Consider the following 18,021-nt stretch of genomic DNA (forward strand, 5'->3'; position numbering starts at 1 on the left):
GCGGGGGACACTCATTAAACATCCCTTCCAGCACCCCTTGCTACCCAAAGGGATCAAGGAGCTCCATAACTGGGCCTGACAGCTCTGAGCACCAACATTCCATACAAAAGACAGAGCACACACAAAGGACAAGCAGAGCTGACCCCAAAAAGCTCCCCAAGGCAGCCGTGCTCCCAGGAGAGCTGCTTCACACCCTGCTTGGCTCTCTCAGCAGTTAACAGCCTCCCCACGTTGTCATTTGTCCCCTGTTGGGAACTGGGATATCAAAAATATCTTAAGGGAGCAGCCTCAGCCCTGCTCACGCTGCAGCCAGGGCAGGGGCTCAGGAAAGCTCTCAAGACACAGCTCTCACTTAGTTTTTATCTCCTTGGTGAACTTTTTAACTCCTGCCCTCTGCAAATGAGATCCAATTAAAACAACTGTTGGTTTAACTACTAAACAAAATGCTTTTAAAGGAGGAGAAAAAGAAAAGTTTTTAGATCCTTTCAACAAGCTCCCTTTGGAAGAGAAAAGGGAGCAGCACATGGAGCTCGTCTATTTTCAAAGGAGGCAATCCTGCACTGAAGTGAGTGCTGGAGAACAGGCTGTGGCTCAGATACAGAGGAAATAATGAGCCTGGCTTTGGAAAAAAGGCTACACAGCTCCCTGAAACTGCTTTATCAGAGTGGCCTGAAAATCTGAGCAACGAAAACACACAGGCACCAAAGGCAGAAACTACACACATTTCCACTGCTCTGCCAGGGAAACTTGGAAGAGAAAGTTTGTCCTCAGCAAGGACTGCTCTTACAGCTTAAGACAGCTCAAGGTAGCAGCTACAAGCACTGGAAGAAGCACTGGGTGAGGGAAGGGGATTAACCCCATTGTCAGAGTGAGCCTGTAGCTTGTACAGCTCCCCCTGCACTTGGTGAGAGCCCACAGCACAAACGACTCCCAGGGCTCTCTGTCACTTAGGACAGGGGAGGAAGCTTCCAACAGCTCAGCAAGAACACCAAAGCCTGTCTCAGCTGAACAACTCTCTTCAGAAAGCTCCAGTGGCTTTCCTGCTGAAAGCACAGATACATCCAGAAGTGAGGACACAGCCTGGATGCCGCACAGAAACCGAGCACCGACAGCTCAGTCAGCGCATCCAGAAGTGAGGAGCAGCCTGCTTCCAAGCAGAGCCTCTCCCTTTCCTTCTCCTCCTGCTGCAGAGGGAGGAGGCACCCACCCCACCCAGCTCTGGAGCTGGAAGGACCCCAGCAGCCCATGAGGCAGAGTAACTCACCTGGCCAGGGCCGGCTCTTCCCGCGGGGCCGAGTACACACAGCCCATGGCAGGGCAGGGAGGAGGCAGACAAAGAGTCCAGGGCAGCTGTGTCTGCAAAGGGAGCTGTGGGGGGACGGATCTAACTTAGCTCTGGAGCCACAGGCACACAGGCCTTTCCATTCTGCTCCTCCCGGGCGTTAAAGCCGAGCATCAGCCTTTTGTTGAGGAGAAGAGAGCCGGCACAAAAGGTCCCGGCACGGGTCATAGCAGGAGTGGTGCCGTCCACTCCAATCCTCCTGGTGGGGCTTTGGAAGTTACTGAGAGGATCTGCTCAGTCCTGAGAAACTGCAACATCTGGCAGCAGTGGCAGAAAGGAATTAGGAGTGGAGAATGAAAGCTCCCAGGATGCTCCGCAGCACACGTCCCTCTCCCACCCGCACGGAGCAGGGGACGGGACACAAAACCCTCCCCCAGCCTCGTTCCCTTGGAAACTGTTTATATCACAGCTGCTTTTATATATTCTTTTATTAAAAAAAAAAGAGGGAAAAAAAAAGCTTGATGCTGTAGCTGAATGAAACGATTCCAGACACTGCGTGAGCAATGCTTTGGGTAACTATGGCAGTGCCATTACGGAGGCAGCTCAAAGGAGTTTGTTTTCCTCAGGATCCTATTAAATTAAATTAGAGATGGTCTCTCTCACACACACAGGCAGCAGAGAGCTAATCAGGCTGAGGACTTGGAGCAATTCCTGCCACAGGAAGCCCTACAAGTACCAGGGAATGGATTTGTGCATAGCTGCAGAACAGAGATAAGCCAGCTTCTGTCCCAAACAATGTTAAAGAGCGGGGGGAGAAGGGAGAGGGTGACACTCAGCATACCAATGGCTGTCCCACCAGCATCTCCCCAGGATGACTGTCTGCAGAGTGGGGACAGGACAAAGGAAAGGAATCTGTGATTGAGAAACTTGCAGAGGAGGAGCAGCCAAAGAGCAAAAATAAATTCCTGCATTCCCCGGCAATGGCCCTGCGAGGAAGCAGCGCAGTGGCCGTGGCTGCTGGGATCCAGAGCTGCTCTCCCTAACGACATCTGCAGAGCAGGCTGCAGGGAGGGCTGCTCTGCTGGTTTTAATTAAGTCTGAAAGTGGTCAAAACACCAGCAATGCTCACTCAGTGGGATCCCAGCCTGGCCCACACACTCGTGTTACACGTCACAGGTACAGGACACCTCGTCTGCATGTGCTGGGTTCTGTCCCTTCTGTGGGCACTTCAGGCAGGAAAACAGCTCCACTTAAGGGTGAAGATCAGCAGCCTGATCCCTCTCTGAGCTGTGGCTGAACTGGAGATGCATTGCTGGGAAAGGATCATGATTCCCAGGCCACACAGAGAGAACCCAGAACAGGGCATCTCAACCTCACATCTGCTGTTCCACAATTAAGGGCACTAACAAAAGTGGCGTTTTCTTTGCAGACCCTGCTGAGCTGATGTGGTTTCATGAAGGTGTGCTGCTCCCAAAAACCCCAGAAGGACACTGAGGTGCTGGATGCTGTGTTTAGGTCAGCATTGCACTCTTCAGCACTGCAAACACATTGCTAAAGCAGCAGCCACTGAGATGTGTCTGAATTGTTATTCGGCACCTTCTGAGGCTGAAATTGGGGGGCCAAAGTGAAAACAACAGAAACCATCATCCAATGCCATCAGATAAAGCAGTTCAGGCACTTTGGCAGAGCTGCAGAGAATGAGCTGAAGAAATGCAACCCCTCCAAAGGTCAAGGCTCTCCACTGCAGCCAGAGACAGCCCCACTGAGGCCTCTCTGCCTTCATGGCTCTGGGACAGCTCCCCGGCCCCCCATATCCAGCCAGCCACAGGCAGAGGCTGACAGTAGGACCCTGATTTGCTTGTTCATCAGAAAGGAAACTCCACCCCAGACTGAAGGATTACAGGAGGGAAGGAAACCCAAGGCTGACCAAGCTTGTTTTCTCACTCATTTTCCTCCCGGTTCCAGGCATCCCATAAAATCCCACTGCAAAAGCTGCAGGAAGTCACTGTCTCTGTCCTGAAGGATGGATGTGCCACCAGCCACAGCCTTGGCTTTTAGGGTCACACTGCCCTGGGACCAGCTTGATATAATGACCACAGCAGGGCTGCAGCAGGGTACAGGGAAAAAACCACCCCACAGCCTCCTGTCACTCTGCACCTGCCTGGCTGACACTTTTCCAAAGTGCAGCTGTGTCAGATAACTTGCTGAACAACCTCACCTCTGGTTAGCAGCAACATGAGGTGCTGCTGTTCCACATCTCCCACAAGGAGCAGCTGCTCCCTCACTGCTCACCGAGACAGAGAAAGCAGCACAGACCCCAGAGAGGAAACAAAGTGCCTGTGAGGCAGCTCAGAGCCAGGACCTGCAGCCAGGCTGGGATGGACCCACGTGCTGAGACCCTGCAGCAGAACAAGGTGGTAACACACAAGCAGCAGTCAAAGCTTCCCTGCAAGGTCACCACAGCCTCTGGAAGAGCTGCACATGATGGGCTGCAGGTGGAATCAGTCACAGCCCAGGCTGTGCCACGACAGGATCCAATTTCAGATGGACAGTGCCCTTTCCCCAGCCAGCACAGCCATTCTTACAATCTCCAGAGGCGACCACGTGCACTGACACACACAGCCCTGGCTGGCAGGCACGGCAGGGAAAGCATCCCAGCAATCCAACAGGACACATTCTCAAGGTAAGGCTGGGCTGGCACAGGCAGCTGGGCTGCTGCCAGCCATGTGTGCACCCATCTGCACAAGGCAGCACAGCCAGGGACACTGCTGCCCTTTAAAACCCTCCCAGCCAGAAAAAAATGTACTTTCCAACCTCCAGAAACAAAGCATGAGCTAAAAAAATCCAGCAGAAAACCGATGTTAAGTTTGGAATGTGACTGAGACAAGGAATGAAATGCACCCAGATCTCCACCTGTGTGGCTCATTCCTGGCCCCAAGCCCTTTGCAGAAGGCAGGGTAGAACAAAGCTCTCTCTCTCCAAATCCAGTCTTCCACTCCAGTGGTAACCTGGTATCAAAAGCCAATCATGATTTACAGCAGCTGCCAAGCAGCACATCCCAGGAACTATTTCTTTCCTTCACAGCCAAGGGTAGATAAACAGGAAATCTGTTTAAGAGCAAGCAACCTTTTTCCAGATTAACCTAAATGTGACTTTTATCAGAAAACACCAAGAATGAAATCCTTAAGAGTTCTAAAGTACAGCCAGATGCTTTCCTGCCTTGCTTGGGAAAGGCCAATTCCCAATCTGAGCCACACGGTGGGGTAAGGCAGAACTGCAGCCTGGCCTTTCTGCACTGTGAGCAGAACCCACAGCAGCTGAGGGCACAGAAACGCCCCCTCACCACCTCCCACAACCGGCTGAGCCTCCCACAACCCACCACAAGAGAGAGAAGCTCCACTAAAGCCACACAGGCTGAGAGTTGTTACTTACACTGTCTGCATCTTGGGGAGCTCAGGCACCTCCTCCTTTTTCTTGCGGAAGAAGAACCAGTAGGTGAGAAGCCCAGTGATGAGGGAGATGAGGAACACGTCTGTCATGCTGAAGAGAGAGTCCTGCTGGGCAGGGCTGTCAGCAGCAATGCTAGGGTCCATGCTGGGCTCCCCCATGGCACTCAGAGGCACTGTGAGCAAGGAAAAACAGTGAGCACCAGCGGCCACATGGGACAGCATTAAAGCACACACAGAAAATGAGTTTTGCTTTACACTTTGTCTTAGGAGCACAAGGCTGCCTAGCAATTCTTTGGATAGAGGCCTTGCAGCACAGCTCTGCAAGGTTCTTCCGTGTCCCACCAAGCTTTTTCCTTGCTGTTGTATCCATGCTGATCCATCCCACTCCAGCCAAGGAGCCAAACCAGGCTCCTACTGACACCCCAGCAACACCCAACAGGGACCCATGGCCAGCCTTTACTAAAGCCCTTACTCACCACACAGCCCTGGGGTGTTACTGAGGGATGACCCCACTCCTCAGGCACCCCACACATCTGGGGCTTCCTCCCTCCTTCCCACAAGGCCACAGGATGCCCTGGCCCCATTGCTGTGCTGATAAACCACAGAGCAGGACTGTGGCACCAACCCCCTGAGCATCCCCACAACAGGCTGTTAGAACACAAATGGTGAATATTTCTGATTTACTCCACTGCAGATTGGATTTACTGTCCATCTCTCCTGGGCCTTTGGCCTCCCAGTCCCCTCCATGATCTCCCCCAGTTTAATTTCCATCTCCTTGAGTTGCTCCTTTACACTTACCAAGGCAGAGTTTAAGCAATTTGGGACCTGCCCACAGCCATTCCCAGAGTTTGTGGTAGCACAAGGATCAACACCCAGCCCTCAAATACCCAGGCAGCCCCATGGCCCTTGTCCTTCCCCTGGGGAGCCACCCATCCCTCTGCTGTGCCAAAGCTCTGAACCCCTCTGACCCTAAGCCAATGGCAAGATTATCTTCCCTACATGCAAGGACACACTCTGTCCAAATAAACAGATAATTAACTCCAAACTTGATTTGGAAGGGCAAAGTGACTCTCTCTTTGTACTTGGGCATGCTGCCAACCCAGGGGACCATGGACATTTGAACTTGCACGTAGAAAAGTGACTCAGAGCCATGCTGGTGTCACAGAGGATACATGCCATGGCTGAGAAACAAAAGTGACTGAAGCTGAAGGTTATGCTAAGACATTCAGGAGCTGGGAAGAGAAGAGAAGGTGATGCTTAGGGAGCACTAACAGGAAGACCAGGTACAACCTTCAGCAAAGATCAACCCCCTATTTTTACCCCCACGAGGGAAGTCCAGCTCCAGACAACACACAGCCCTGTGCCACAGGGCACCAGCCATAAAAAGCACCCCGTGAGCACAGGCAGAAGTGCACAGCCACCTGGCAGTGACCCTGGGTGGGTACTCTGGCAAGCCAAAGAGTGCTGAGCCCCACAAGAAGTTTCATTTGGTGGAGAACTTGGCAAGTAACTGCATTACAAAGAGCACTAAACCACCTCAAAGCTGCCTGTTAGATTCCCACTGAAGACACCGAGGCAGGGTGCTGGAAGAAAAATAAAAGTGATGTGACTGCAGACAAGCAAATTGCACATTCCTCTCCATCAGGCAGGTCACCCTGTCCTCCCTCTCCCTCCTTGCAAACAGGCTTTCCATGGCTGGAGCTTGGAGCCAAGCAAGAACTGGATGTTACCTCAGTACAACTGTAGACTAAACTGATAGTTAAAGCCTCCACAAGTGGGGTTTAGGTGCCAAAAAGGCACAGCTCCCAGGAGGATCCCTCTCCTCCTCCTTATCTGGTTCCAGTAAACCACCAGGGAGCTGGTCTGGCAATCAGCACCAGGGGAATCTGCTGGTGGGGGGAAAACGTTGCTGGTTTATTGCTTTTATTCCTGATGAAAGCTCAGAAATTTTAATTACAAGCTCTCTTCTTCCCCTCTGCCACCCAAGCTGTAGAAATTACAGCAAATCTCAGCCAAAACATGACAGTTAACCTTTCATTTCACAGTTTTGGGGTTTTGGTTCTTGCCATCTCACTCATCACTTGAACTCTCATTAAATCTCAGGGCAAAGAAGCCCTGAGTGGTCCACGGTTCCCAGGGAGCCTCAATTGCTGCCTGTGCACAGCACAGCCCAACTCTGCAAAGAGAAGGAGGAATCAGTGCCCAGACACAGGCAGGAGTAAACATCTCCAACTCTGCAAGGTGGCTTGGTTTGCTCAGCAGCAGTTTCATTGCCCAAATTACACAAGGCTGGACAATTCCCCTCATACAGGGAATGGCCATGTCAGTAAAATAACCCTCAGAACAGCCTGTCTTCCACTCACTTTCCCTGAAAACCCCAAGGCACACAAGGCAGTGACAAACCTTTGCTCAGAGGAAGCCATGAGTAAACACAAGGCTGATGGAGCTGGTTTGGGGCAGGAGCTGCAGCTCCTTTCCCTTCTGAGCCCTGGCAAAGGCTCCTTGCTCAGGCCACAGCAGCCTCCCTTGTCCCCAAGTGCAGGTGCAGAGAGCTCCAAACCAGCCATGTTTGTGGTGAGCAGCACCTGGCCCACAGCAATTCCCAGCTCAGACATGGATATTCATGGATATTCTTTGCCCACACACGGCAGCTCATGAATGAGGGCAAGAAGGAGCCTGTGCTCTGCTCAGCCAGGTGAGGGCTTTGTCTGCAGCCAAAATTCACCACTGTGCTCAAAGCAGCAGAGCCCCAGCTCCCAGAGCACAGGGGTTTGGCTTTCCCAAAGGTTTTGGGTTTTTTCTCTCTGCTCTCCCAGGCGGTGCTGCCCTGCAGAGAGGCATCCTCAGGGAGCAGCTCCCAGGAATGCTGCCCTGTGGGGATGTGGGGGTGGGAGCTGTGCTATCTGCTTGCCTTGACCACACTGCAGCTCTCCAGGGCTTCAAAGGGAGCCCTGCAGCTGCAGCCAGGCCACCCACCCACTGCCCACAGCCAGGGGAGGGAATGGAATACTCCTGGAGGTTCATGGCTCTGGTGCATGCTGCAGAACCTGCTTTGCTCTCCTCTCTTCATTCACAATCTCCACTGCACAAAGTTTCCACACTGGGCTCTAGCCTGGCAGGAAACCTGGTTATGGTCTGGTGACAGGAGCTGCTTTGATTTTGACTGATTTTAATTTTGGGCTCCCTCTGATCCTGGACACTCAAGGCTTATATCCCAGCTCGAGATTTTTCTTTTTGCTTTCCCTTCACCACCCCTACCCTCAGGAAAAGGTTTGCTCAGACATAGCAAGAGAAAAGCAAAGAATGTGAAATTAGGCCTCATTTCTCTTTTTTAAAGAGTTGTCTTAACTCAGGAACTATTGAACTCACTTCACCCAGCACAGGAAGATTATTGCTCAGCTTATCTCAGTCTCACCTAGCTGGCTGTAACAATTATTTTCCAGAAGTTCACAGCAAATTTGTTGTTTTCAAATGACATTTTCATGTCATTTTCAAATACGTCCTTTACTAACTTCCAGTGAAAAGAAACATGACTCTTACTTGAAATTCAGCTATCCTGAGAATCCTGCAGTCTCTGGAAGGGCCTTGGTAGAATCAAACCAGGTTTTTAAAAGGAAATTTATGATGCAGAAGTAAAACTTTCCCTGACAACAGTTTCAAGGGTGATCATTTTATTATATCTTCAATCAAGGTAAGACAAGATGTCCATATCCCTGGGATTTTTTTCTAATGGTGGCTCCAGCTCCTGGATCCCTGCTTGTGCACACAGCAAAGCCATCAGGCTCAGCAAGCTGTGAGCATTTCCATCACACAGAAAAGTCACAACATTTTGAAAGATTGCTATCAAGCAATGCTGTGTTTTAGCACAGCTTTTCAGCCCCTGAATGTGAGAATTTGCTTGATACATGGCAGCTCACAATAATTCAAATCATCAGGGACCTTCTTTGCACATCTCTGTGCTAGCAAACACTTCATCTTCATATTAAATTAAATGTGTTCCTCATTCTCATGCACACCTTGGAAAAAAAAAAAAAAGGACTGGAAGCACTCTCAGTGCCAGGCATCCTCAAATTCCCCATGATTTCCATACAGACTAAAGGATCTATAAGGTCACAGGGTTAAAAATACTTAAATACATAGAGAAACAATATTACAACAAACAAGACAGGAGTGATGAACGCCAAGTGGTCAGCAAGTTGAAGAGATTTATTCTCCTTCCTTGCATCAGGAGATGGTGCATCAGATGTTCCCAACAGCACCCTGGGACACAGCACCAAAAGCAAAAAACATGGCTGGGAGGTTTCCCCTTGTGGAAGTCACCCTGTGATATCTCCTAGTGACCAAAAGCGCCCCAGGACACAGGAGCACAATCACAAAATGTGTCTGGGAGGTTCCCCCTCATGGAAGTCACTCTGTGGGATCTCCTAGTGACCAAAAGCACCCCAGGACACAGAAGCACAAAACATGGCTGGGAGGTTTTCCCTTGTGGAAGTCACCCTGTGGTATCTCCTATGACCAAAAGCCTTGGCTCTGAAGCTAAACTGGCAACGTGGGCAGGAAGTTCTCTCTTGAGACTGAGGCAGCCTTTTTCTTAATGTAGTTCCTGTGATGAGTTTCAAGTACCTCAGCTGGACTTCCCAGCCCCAGACCAGGACTGCAGCCTGTGACTCTTGCCCCAAAAATGAGTGACCAAGTTCTGTGCTTGACTCTGCCCCGTGGCACCAGCAGCACACCCTGAGTGCAGAGTCAGCCTCGCCCAGAGGGGAAGGAGAAGGAAAACTGCTGAGCAAGCACAATTTCACAGGGCTGGTGTGATACTGGCTGTTCATTCCTGGGCTGCTCCAGGGAAGGGGCCAGCTGAAGGAAGATAAAGTGACACATCAGCATGGCCCCAAATGAAATGCTCTGCTGTGCAGAATTCTGTCTTATCCCATCTTGTGTTCAGCACTGCATTCTCCTGGGGGGCACTGAGGTGTTAGCAAACTTTGGAACACAAAAGTTATCAACTCCTGGATGGGGATGGGCATCTTTCTGTGGGTCAACACGTTGGATTGATTTTTTATTTAATAAATAGGAGGGGCAGAGGGAAAGAATCAGTCCCAGGGTTTTCCTTGAGAAGCATAAGAAGGAAGATGCCTTGCTAAGCAGGGAAAAGGAAAACTGCTGAGTCCAGGCTGCTCACTGCCCCCATCTCTGATCCTCCACCCCCAGCAGCAGCTGGAGCACCAAGGAACCCCTGATTGCAGCCCAGCACACCAGAGAGGGATCCCCACATGCCCTGCAGACACTGCCTGCCCTGGCACGGCTGGCACAGGGGCTGCACCCCCAGAACTATCAAAACACCCAAGGTTTTTCCCTTTGGACAGCTGCAGATAAGCACAGGAGCTAGAGGTGGAACCTGTGCTCTGCAGCATGTGCAGAAAGAGAACCAGTGGGGATGGAGTCAAGGAGGAGCTGCGTGACAAACGTGCAGTGCCACAGCCACCCTGTGCCCGACCCTGGCACCAGTGCCAGGCTCCATTCAAAGGCAGCTCAGCAGGGTGCTGAGGCTCAGAGGAGCCTTCCCAGCCCACAGCAAGGCCCAGGCTGCCTCAGCTGAGCAGCAGCAGGGACAGCAGGCAGGGGTTTGGGGCCAAACCAGCCCTGCAGCAATGAGATCTCCTTGTTTCTCACATCACGGTGCCAGCTGGGGCTCTGGAGCCCCCATCCCCTCATTTCTCACAACACCATCCCAGTGCCAGCTGGGGCTCTGGAGCCCAAATCCCCTCATTTCTCACAACACCATCCCAGTGCCAACTGGAGCTCTGGAGCCCAAATCCCCTCATTTCTCACAACACCATCCCAGTGCCAACTGGAGCTCTGGAGCCCAAATCCTCTCTCCACCAGCCCAAATCCCCTCATTTCTCACAACACCATCCCAGTGCCAGCTGGGGCTCTGGAGCTCCCATCCCCTCCCCACCAGCCCATCCAACCTCTCCTGCAGCACTCACCCAAGGACTGCTTTCCAGATTCTCATGAACAGGAGTCCATGAAGTCTAACTGCAGATATAACAACACACACTCCAACAGCTCCTTCAGACTGACTTTCTGCAGCTCAGGCTGCCACAGAGAGCCCTGCAGAGGCACACAGGGCAGGGGACAAGGGGGCACTCGTGCTCCCTGCAGCCACGTGACAGTGACCCTCATGTCCCTGACTCAGCACAGAGGAAGTGCAGCTGTCATGATTTCCAGTGCTGGCAGCTCTGTGTGGCTGGGGATGTCACCACTGCCACCAGAACTGCCAGACCCCTCTTTCTGAGCAGGAAGGACCACCCTGAATTCCCAAGGCAGAGGCAGATGTGTGTGACCAGACCTCCCTTCCCACCTGGTCTGCCCTTCCTCTCATGCTGACAGATTTAAGGCACTATCAGCCTTAAGAAGAAGCCTTAAAAAAAGCCCAATTTTAAATCAGAGACCAATTTTTTCCACCAGCATCATGGCACAGCCCTAAAATTTAACCTCAGAACAGAACAACCTTATCTGCAGGCGTCCAAAGGGTGCTGATGCTTGGAAAAACCCTGGGTGTTTTGATAAGCAACCAAACCAAGTGAAAACTCCAATTCTGACCTGCAGCCTGAGATTTAGGTACAGTGGCAAAACGGGGAGACTGTAAATAGAAATTAAACAATTTCCATGTGGGAGGAAAAAAAAGAAAACCACTGGACAACCCTCTCAGAGTTCTGCAAAGTTGGTGGAGAGCTCACAGCACCAAAGGGAAGCTGCACTGAGACCCCACCACTCCTCCCAGCAGCAGCAGAAGGAAGAGAGTTGCCCACAAACAGGAATGCAGTCTCGTGACCAGCCAAGGGCTCTCCTTTCACCCACTAATGACACCAGGCAGGTCACTGGTGGCTGTGAGGAAGAGGAGCCCCACAGACAGAATCCCAGGAGGAAGGAGGAGAGGCAGCAGCAGCAGAGAGAGCAGGGCTGTGGTGGAGCTGCCATTCCTGTGCCTGCTCTCCTCTGAACCCCACTGCAGCCAAGATTCCCTGCATGTTTAATGTGATATTGAGCCAGGAGACCCTCAGGGTAAAACCAGATCTTCTCTTATTTCTCTTAGAAATGCAACCAATTAGAGTAAGGAATTCTGTTTACATCAGCCTGTGCCAGCCTCAAACAAGCTCTTTTTACTTTCCCTTTTAGTAAAAGGAGACCTGGCAGGAAAAGTCAGCCTTTCCAAAACAAAAGCAGTCCAAGGAAGCAGGTGCTCAGATCCAGGTTATTTAACAACTGCCTTGGATCAGCCACAGCTCTGCCACACAGACTGCATTTCCCATCAACAAGAGGATGCTGATCCGGCCCTGTGTGACCTGTTCTGCACAGGCTCCATGCTTTGGGTGGGAATCATCCCACAGGTGAGTCCCTGGGCTCGTGGGGAAGGGAGGCACAGTGAGAAAGCTCACAGCTTTCCTTGTCCCTTCAGCCCCTGCTGGACCACAGGTCCTGGTGTGGAAGATTGCTACACCTACAGCTTCCCTATCACTTTCTTCCCACATATTTCCCACAGCTTCCCATTAACCAGCTCAATAAAGAAGGGAAGAAAGTAGCAAAACCCCACAGAAAAGCAGGGAAGGGCTTCTACACTCTTCCACCAGCTCAGAAATCCCAGTCCAGACTGAGCAGCTGGCTGCAGCAGCACCTCAAGCAGGGAAGGGAGCACAAAAACTGCTGAGTTTTTTTGTGAAATAAAATTTACTCTCACTGTGAAAGGTGTTTTCTACCCAGACCCTGACACACCAGCTCAGGCATCAGCAAAACTGCTATTTTAGACAGAGGACAGATACAGAGTGTGCATCAGTCAGTCTGGATCTTGAAATACTGCATATTTGAGCTTTCACTATGTCACACTTGCATGTTTTCTGGCCCCTGGGTCTTATTCAAGGACAGCAGAGCAGCTGCAAGAGCAAGGAAGAGAACAAGAACTGTTTTAGTGAGGCAGAAAGGAAATCTCTGCTATGGGTATGCTCAGGTGGGGCTGTGCAGTGAGCCCAGTGCACTGAAACAAAGGATTTAAGGCATAATCCAACACAAAAATGAACTCAAACTTGCCAAGCTGCCTTAAAGCAAGCTAGAATTACTGAACTTGCACATTTCCTTCTATGAGATAAAAGCCTGACTCTGAGCCTTTAAACATGGGGGACCTCCCCAGCTTAGGCACTTGGACACCTTCACTCACAGATGAATGTGAGCCAGCAGAGAAAAGCAGGAGTTCAGGGTTACAGGATAAACACAAGCTGAGAATGGCAGGTAACTGAGCCCCTGTGAACCAACACTGCTCCCCAGGCTCCCCTCCCAGGGAGGGACAAATCCAGAGCCCCACAGCTCAGGAATTGCTTGCAACAGGAATTGGTCCTGCCAGCACCAATATTCAGGAGCAGAGACAAATCTGCAGGAGGTTTACACCACCCTGATGCCAACTCCACAGGCACCTCTCAGGCCAACAACTGCTCAGAGGGCTGCAGAAAGAGGAGAAACCCATCCAGGCACGGAGTTTCCATGGTTCAGGTCCTGCTGAAGATGTTTTTCTAAGATCAAGAGGGAAAATGACATTTTTTCAGCAGCCTCTTCTGTGAGTGCTGTACCCTGAGCTGCCACAGCCACAGCTGGACATTGCTCTCCTCCCCACAGGCTGTTTGCTCACCCTGTGCCTGAGTTTATGGAGGGTTGGTGTGACAGGCTGTGGCTTTGCCACTGGGAAAGGAGCCCCATGGATGAGGTCAGTAGCCAGAGACTTTGACCTCTTCCACCAGGAAAAGTTTGAACAGCAAACCCCTCCAATGCTGGTCTCTTTTGAGAGGTTTCCTTTTGAAACCAACAGCTGAAAGAGCACCAGAGGGACAGGGTTAAACACATCTTGGAAAGTTTTCACAGTTGTCAATACTTTTGATCAGAACAGTGTGTTTTGGGGGTTTATTTATTTATTTCAAGAGAACCAAGAAGCCAGGATATTTTGTATTTATAAGCCCAGTTTCCTCTGAGAATGGAAGAGCTTTTCAGACATTACAAGCTGTAGGCTCTGGGGATGTCACTGCATGACCCTTGCACCTCTTGGAATCTCAGCACCAGAGCTATCCTGCACTGGCTGGCCTATCAGGAGGATGTGCAATCACCCTACAGAACCTCCCTGCCTGCCATGGATCAGCAATCTGACCTGGACTTCACCTTTTTGATATGATTTGGGAAACACAGACCACTTCCCAGCCCACTGCAATCACACACAGACACAGCAGACCTCAGAACATCAATTCCAGCCCCAAAACATGACACAAGACATCAGAGAGCTCAGGGGTCACAGGCTGAAAGGCTGGTCCCAAGCTGCAAAAACCACAGCTCTCCAATGCCCCAGCAGAATCAACACAAAGAGAACAGACACTTGACACAGGGGTTTTTTGTTCCTCTGTAACAGGAGCTGCTCCTCTCACCTCCAGCAGTTATGCACTGAGTCCTGTTACACAACCAGGACTTGCACAATCCTCGAAGGCTTTTGATCAACTTGCTCCTCCAAAGCTTGGAGTTAGAGAGGAGATGCAGCAATGACCCGTGAAAGAGAGTCAATTGATGTGTTTCACAACCACACAGCAACATCCAGCACCACAAAACCAGACCTACCAACTCCCCAGGCTGGTTGTTAAACCTTCCCAGCAGACTTCCCTTGCACTGCCACAGCCAGATTTTACCAAGGATAAAAATCTAACCCCATCTTGAACTCCACACAGCAAGAAAGGAAGATAAATCAATATCTCCTTGCAAAGGAGTGACTGAAGGCAGGAATGTGTCTGATTACTAAGCAAAAATACAATAATAATCTGCCACCATGGGTCAAACTCAGCCACTCTTTGGACTTGTGGCGCTCCAGAAGCCACCAGACATGGCTTCTGGTCTCTCTGTGTGGATTCCATGGGTAATAGCAGCATGCAATTAACTTGAAATGTTTACTCAGGGACAAACAGCAAGAGATTATGAGCAGCCTGCAATTATTATTTGTTTTGACCTATGAGATTGTCAAGCCTATAAAAAAGCAGAGGTGCACCTGTCACTGCAGGGCTGGTGATTCACTCTGCACAGCAGTGTGTACAAAGTAATCTCATCACTGGCATCAAATGATCTCGTTGGGAAAGCAAATTATGCAAGTTCTAAGAATTGTGTTTTTTGAGGCAGGAGAGTCCACGTCAGGATACAGAACAAAGTTCAGTGCCCACAGAGGTAACTGCAGGTGGTTTTCCTTCATACCAGGGGAGGAGATGGCAGGAGCACAAAGCTGAGCAGAGAAGCCTTTTCCCCAGTCCTTCAGAACTGAGCAAACACAAACTTTGCTGTATCCCAACAGGCAAAGGAGAGAGCAAAGACCTAACGGGGTTTCAGTCAGGCAGTTCCACACTTGGCTGCAGATAAAGAAAGCATCACTCCCAGCACCCACTGCCAGCCATCCTCCCCAAACCCAGCTGCACCCAGAGGTGCTCCAGAACCTGTGACACCCAAAAGAAAGGGGTTACCTTGCACCTATGGCTCTGCAAACAACAGCTGGTGGGGCCTGAGAGCTCCAGCACGGAGGGTGGTGAGCAGCAGGGAAAGTCTCCCTCGAGACAGTTCAAAGAGTTTTGGTTGTATGGCCCTGTCCAGCTCCTCCAGATGCTCTGCAAGAAACAAAAGAAAAGTTGCAGAAGGCACTTGGCAGTCCAGGAGGCACAAACCCAGAAATTACTGACTGAACAGGAGGCAACTGTGAAGTGATGACAAGCAAGAGGTTCTTCTCTGTCACAATTAGAGCAGGACTAATTAAGAGGGGATTAAGCCAGATTTGTGACTCTACACCCTCCTTCCTGCCCACTCTTCAAGGCTCTCACACTCAAGGATTAAAAGAAGGCACTCAGCTGGTGTTTCTTCTGTAGTTCTGCAAATACAGTTCTTGTGCACAGTCACATCCAGGTGCAAAACCAAGGCACATCCATGCCATGCACACCCTGCCTCAATCAGCCCAAGAAAAACCTGTACTGAGACAATGCTGGGCTTTCCAGGAAGGGTCTGGCTCAGCAGCCCTCCCAGACAAAACACTGATTTCCTCATTTGCAGCAGATTAATCAGCGAGCTGCTCTGTGTGCAACAGTTCCTTGGAATTTCTCAGAGAATTACAGAAATGTTGGAACAAAGCCCATCTAGCAAAAGGGATGTGTACACCACTGCACCTCAATAAGCAAAAAAGATTCTGAAACTCCACAGCTCCTCCTGTCAGCCCACACAAAGTGTGGAGTTCTGTTGAGGAGGGGATGTCCCCACCAACGCTATCTCTGATTCACTTCCACAACTCAGAAACACAGACCTCACTCCTTCCTTGCACTTTTCCAGCTTCTCAGCCAGATAGATGTTTCTACTTTTTAAAACACAAACTCATTTCACTTTTCCAGACTCACATCAGAGCACCTCAGTGACTCCTGTTGTCTGTACACATTCCACTAAGCATTCCAAAATGCTTTCCTTTCTCACTCCAAAAGCTAACTCAAGGTCTAAGCACTGGCACAACAAAGCACACTTCAAGCTGCACCAGCTGTGCTTACTCCTGCAACTAAGACAACTCCCCAAGAAGCAATTCCAGGCTGATGACTAACTCCCAACACCACCATCCAGGTACCTTCACCCCCTCCAGCCTCAATATTCCCTAAACCAGGGGCTTCCCATCATTTCCTCTGGCAAGCACACTTCCTAGGTGAGTAATTTCACTCTTCTAAGAAACTCCAGCAGGAAAGCTAAGGAGCAAACAAACAGTCTTCCCACACCCCAGCAGTTTATGAAGTGAAATAGATGGAGCAACAGCAGAACAGCCCAGCCTGCAGCAAAGGTATCAATTAAACGCTGGGAATAACGTTCTCCAGGGAAGTGCCAGGAAATTAATCTCGTTAAAGGCTTTTAACCTGCAACACCTTGGGATGGGGTAAGGCTGAGCAACCCTTCAGTGCTGTGAGAGCAAGGCAGGGCAGGCTCCCAAGGGTGCTGGTCTGTCCCCTGCCCCACAGCCCAAAAAACAGGGGGTGCACACCTGCCAGCCCTCCATACACACACATTTATTTAATTCAAGAGAACCAAGCACTGTTCGTAAGGAACCAGGATATTTTGTATTTATAAGCCCAGTTTCCTCTGAGAATGGAAGAGTTTGTGAGACGTTACACATCGGCCACAATCTTGTTACAATCTTGCCAGTAACAGGGGCTCAGCACCACCAGATATTCCCAAATAAGAGGGGCTCTGGTCACCCCAATTCCAACAGGTAACAGGGGAGCAGTCACATGAGACTTCCCAGATAACAGGGAGTTCTGGAAATCCTAATTCCTACCAGGTAACAGGGGAGCAGTCACATCAGACTTCCCAGATAACAGGGAGTTCTGGAAATCCTAATTCCTACCCGGTAACAGGGGAGCAGTCACATCAGACTCTCCAGGTAACAAGGAGCTCTGGCTATGCCAGTCCCCCCAAATCACAGAGGGGACAGCACAGCACTGTGCCCAGATAACAGGGGTCATCCCAGTCCTCCCTGATAAGGATTGGTCATCCCAGTCCTCCCTGATAAGGACTGGTGATCTCAGCCCTCCCCGATCCCCCCAATAAGAAGGATCTCTAAACACTCAGTAACTCCCAGTAAGAGGATGCCCGCTCACACCACACCTCCCAGTGAACAGGGGGTTCAGCCCATCCCAGCGCCCCCCAAAAAGAGATCCATTCACATCGATGTCCCCGCCAGCACCAGCGGTGCCATTCACCCCGACAGGGGGACAGCAGCCATGCCCGCAACACGCAGCCAGTGCCCCCAACACAGAAACAGCCCCCATGCCACGCCAACCCCACCGGGGGATGCCGGGCCGCCCCTCCCCAGCACAGAGGGCCCCGGCGGCGGAGCTCAGCCGCAGAGAAGCCCCGGTGCTGCACCCTCCTCACAACACGCCCCCGGGGCCGCAGCTCCCCTCACCCACCGCCGCTCCGGCCCGTCTGGCGCTGGCGGCTCCCGCGGCCCCGGCGCGGCCGGCACGTACGGCGGACCGCACCACCCGGGCACACCCGCGGGGGAGCACGCTCCGCCCTCGCCGCCTGTTAATAGGCGCAGAGCGCGCCCGCTCGTGGAGATCACCCCTCTGCGGCGGCGCGTGGTACAGCCCCAGGACGGGGGGTCTTAAAGGGACAGGAGCGGCGGGAGGGGCAGGGTGAGGTGAGGGTCAGGGGCCGGTCAGGACCGAGGGGGCCACGGGTGGGGTCAGGGTGCAGAAC

The 18,021-nt window shown here is 51.4% G+C and overlaps 1 protein-coding gene across 2 annotated transcripts in view; it reads right to left on the reverse strand.

The window, feature by feature from the left end:
- LOC131566362 (NADPH--cytochrome P450 reductase) overlaps positions 1–17,806 on the reverse strand; it is a 30,055-nt gene extending 12,249 nt beyond the window's left edge. Inside the window, exons 1-3 of one of the 2 annotated variants that reach the window (XM_058817617.1) lie at positions 17,730–17,806; positions 15,264–15,404; positions 4,715–4,904 (exon numbers count right to left, since the gene is read on the reverse strand). In XM_058817617.1, coding sequence (XP_058673600.1) covers positions 4,715–4,890 — 176 coding nt within the window. In that variant the 5' untranslated portion in view covers positions 4,891–4,904; positions 15,264–15,404; positions 17,730–17,806. Of the gene's footprint in view, positions 1–4,714; positions 4,905–10,721; positions 10,838–15,263; positions 15,405–17,729 lie in introns of those variants that run through there. The other variant, XM_058817618.1, reaches the window with a different exon arrangement.
- Between the last annotated feature and the right edge of the window lie 215 nt (positions 17,807–18,021).

Source organism: Ammospiza caudacuta, chromosome 20 (genome assembly GCF_027887145.1).
Source record: "Ammospiza caudacuta isolate bAmmCau1 chromosome 20, bAmmCau1.pri, whole genome shotgun sequence".
NCBI classification, from domain to species: domain Eukaryota; kingdom Metazoa; phylum Chordata; class Aves; order Passeriformes; family Passerellidae; genus Ammospiza; species Ammospiza caudacuta.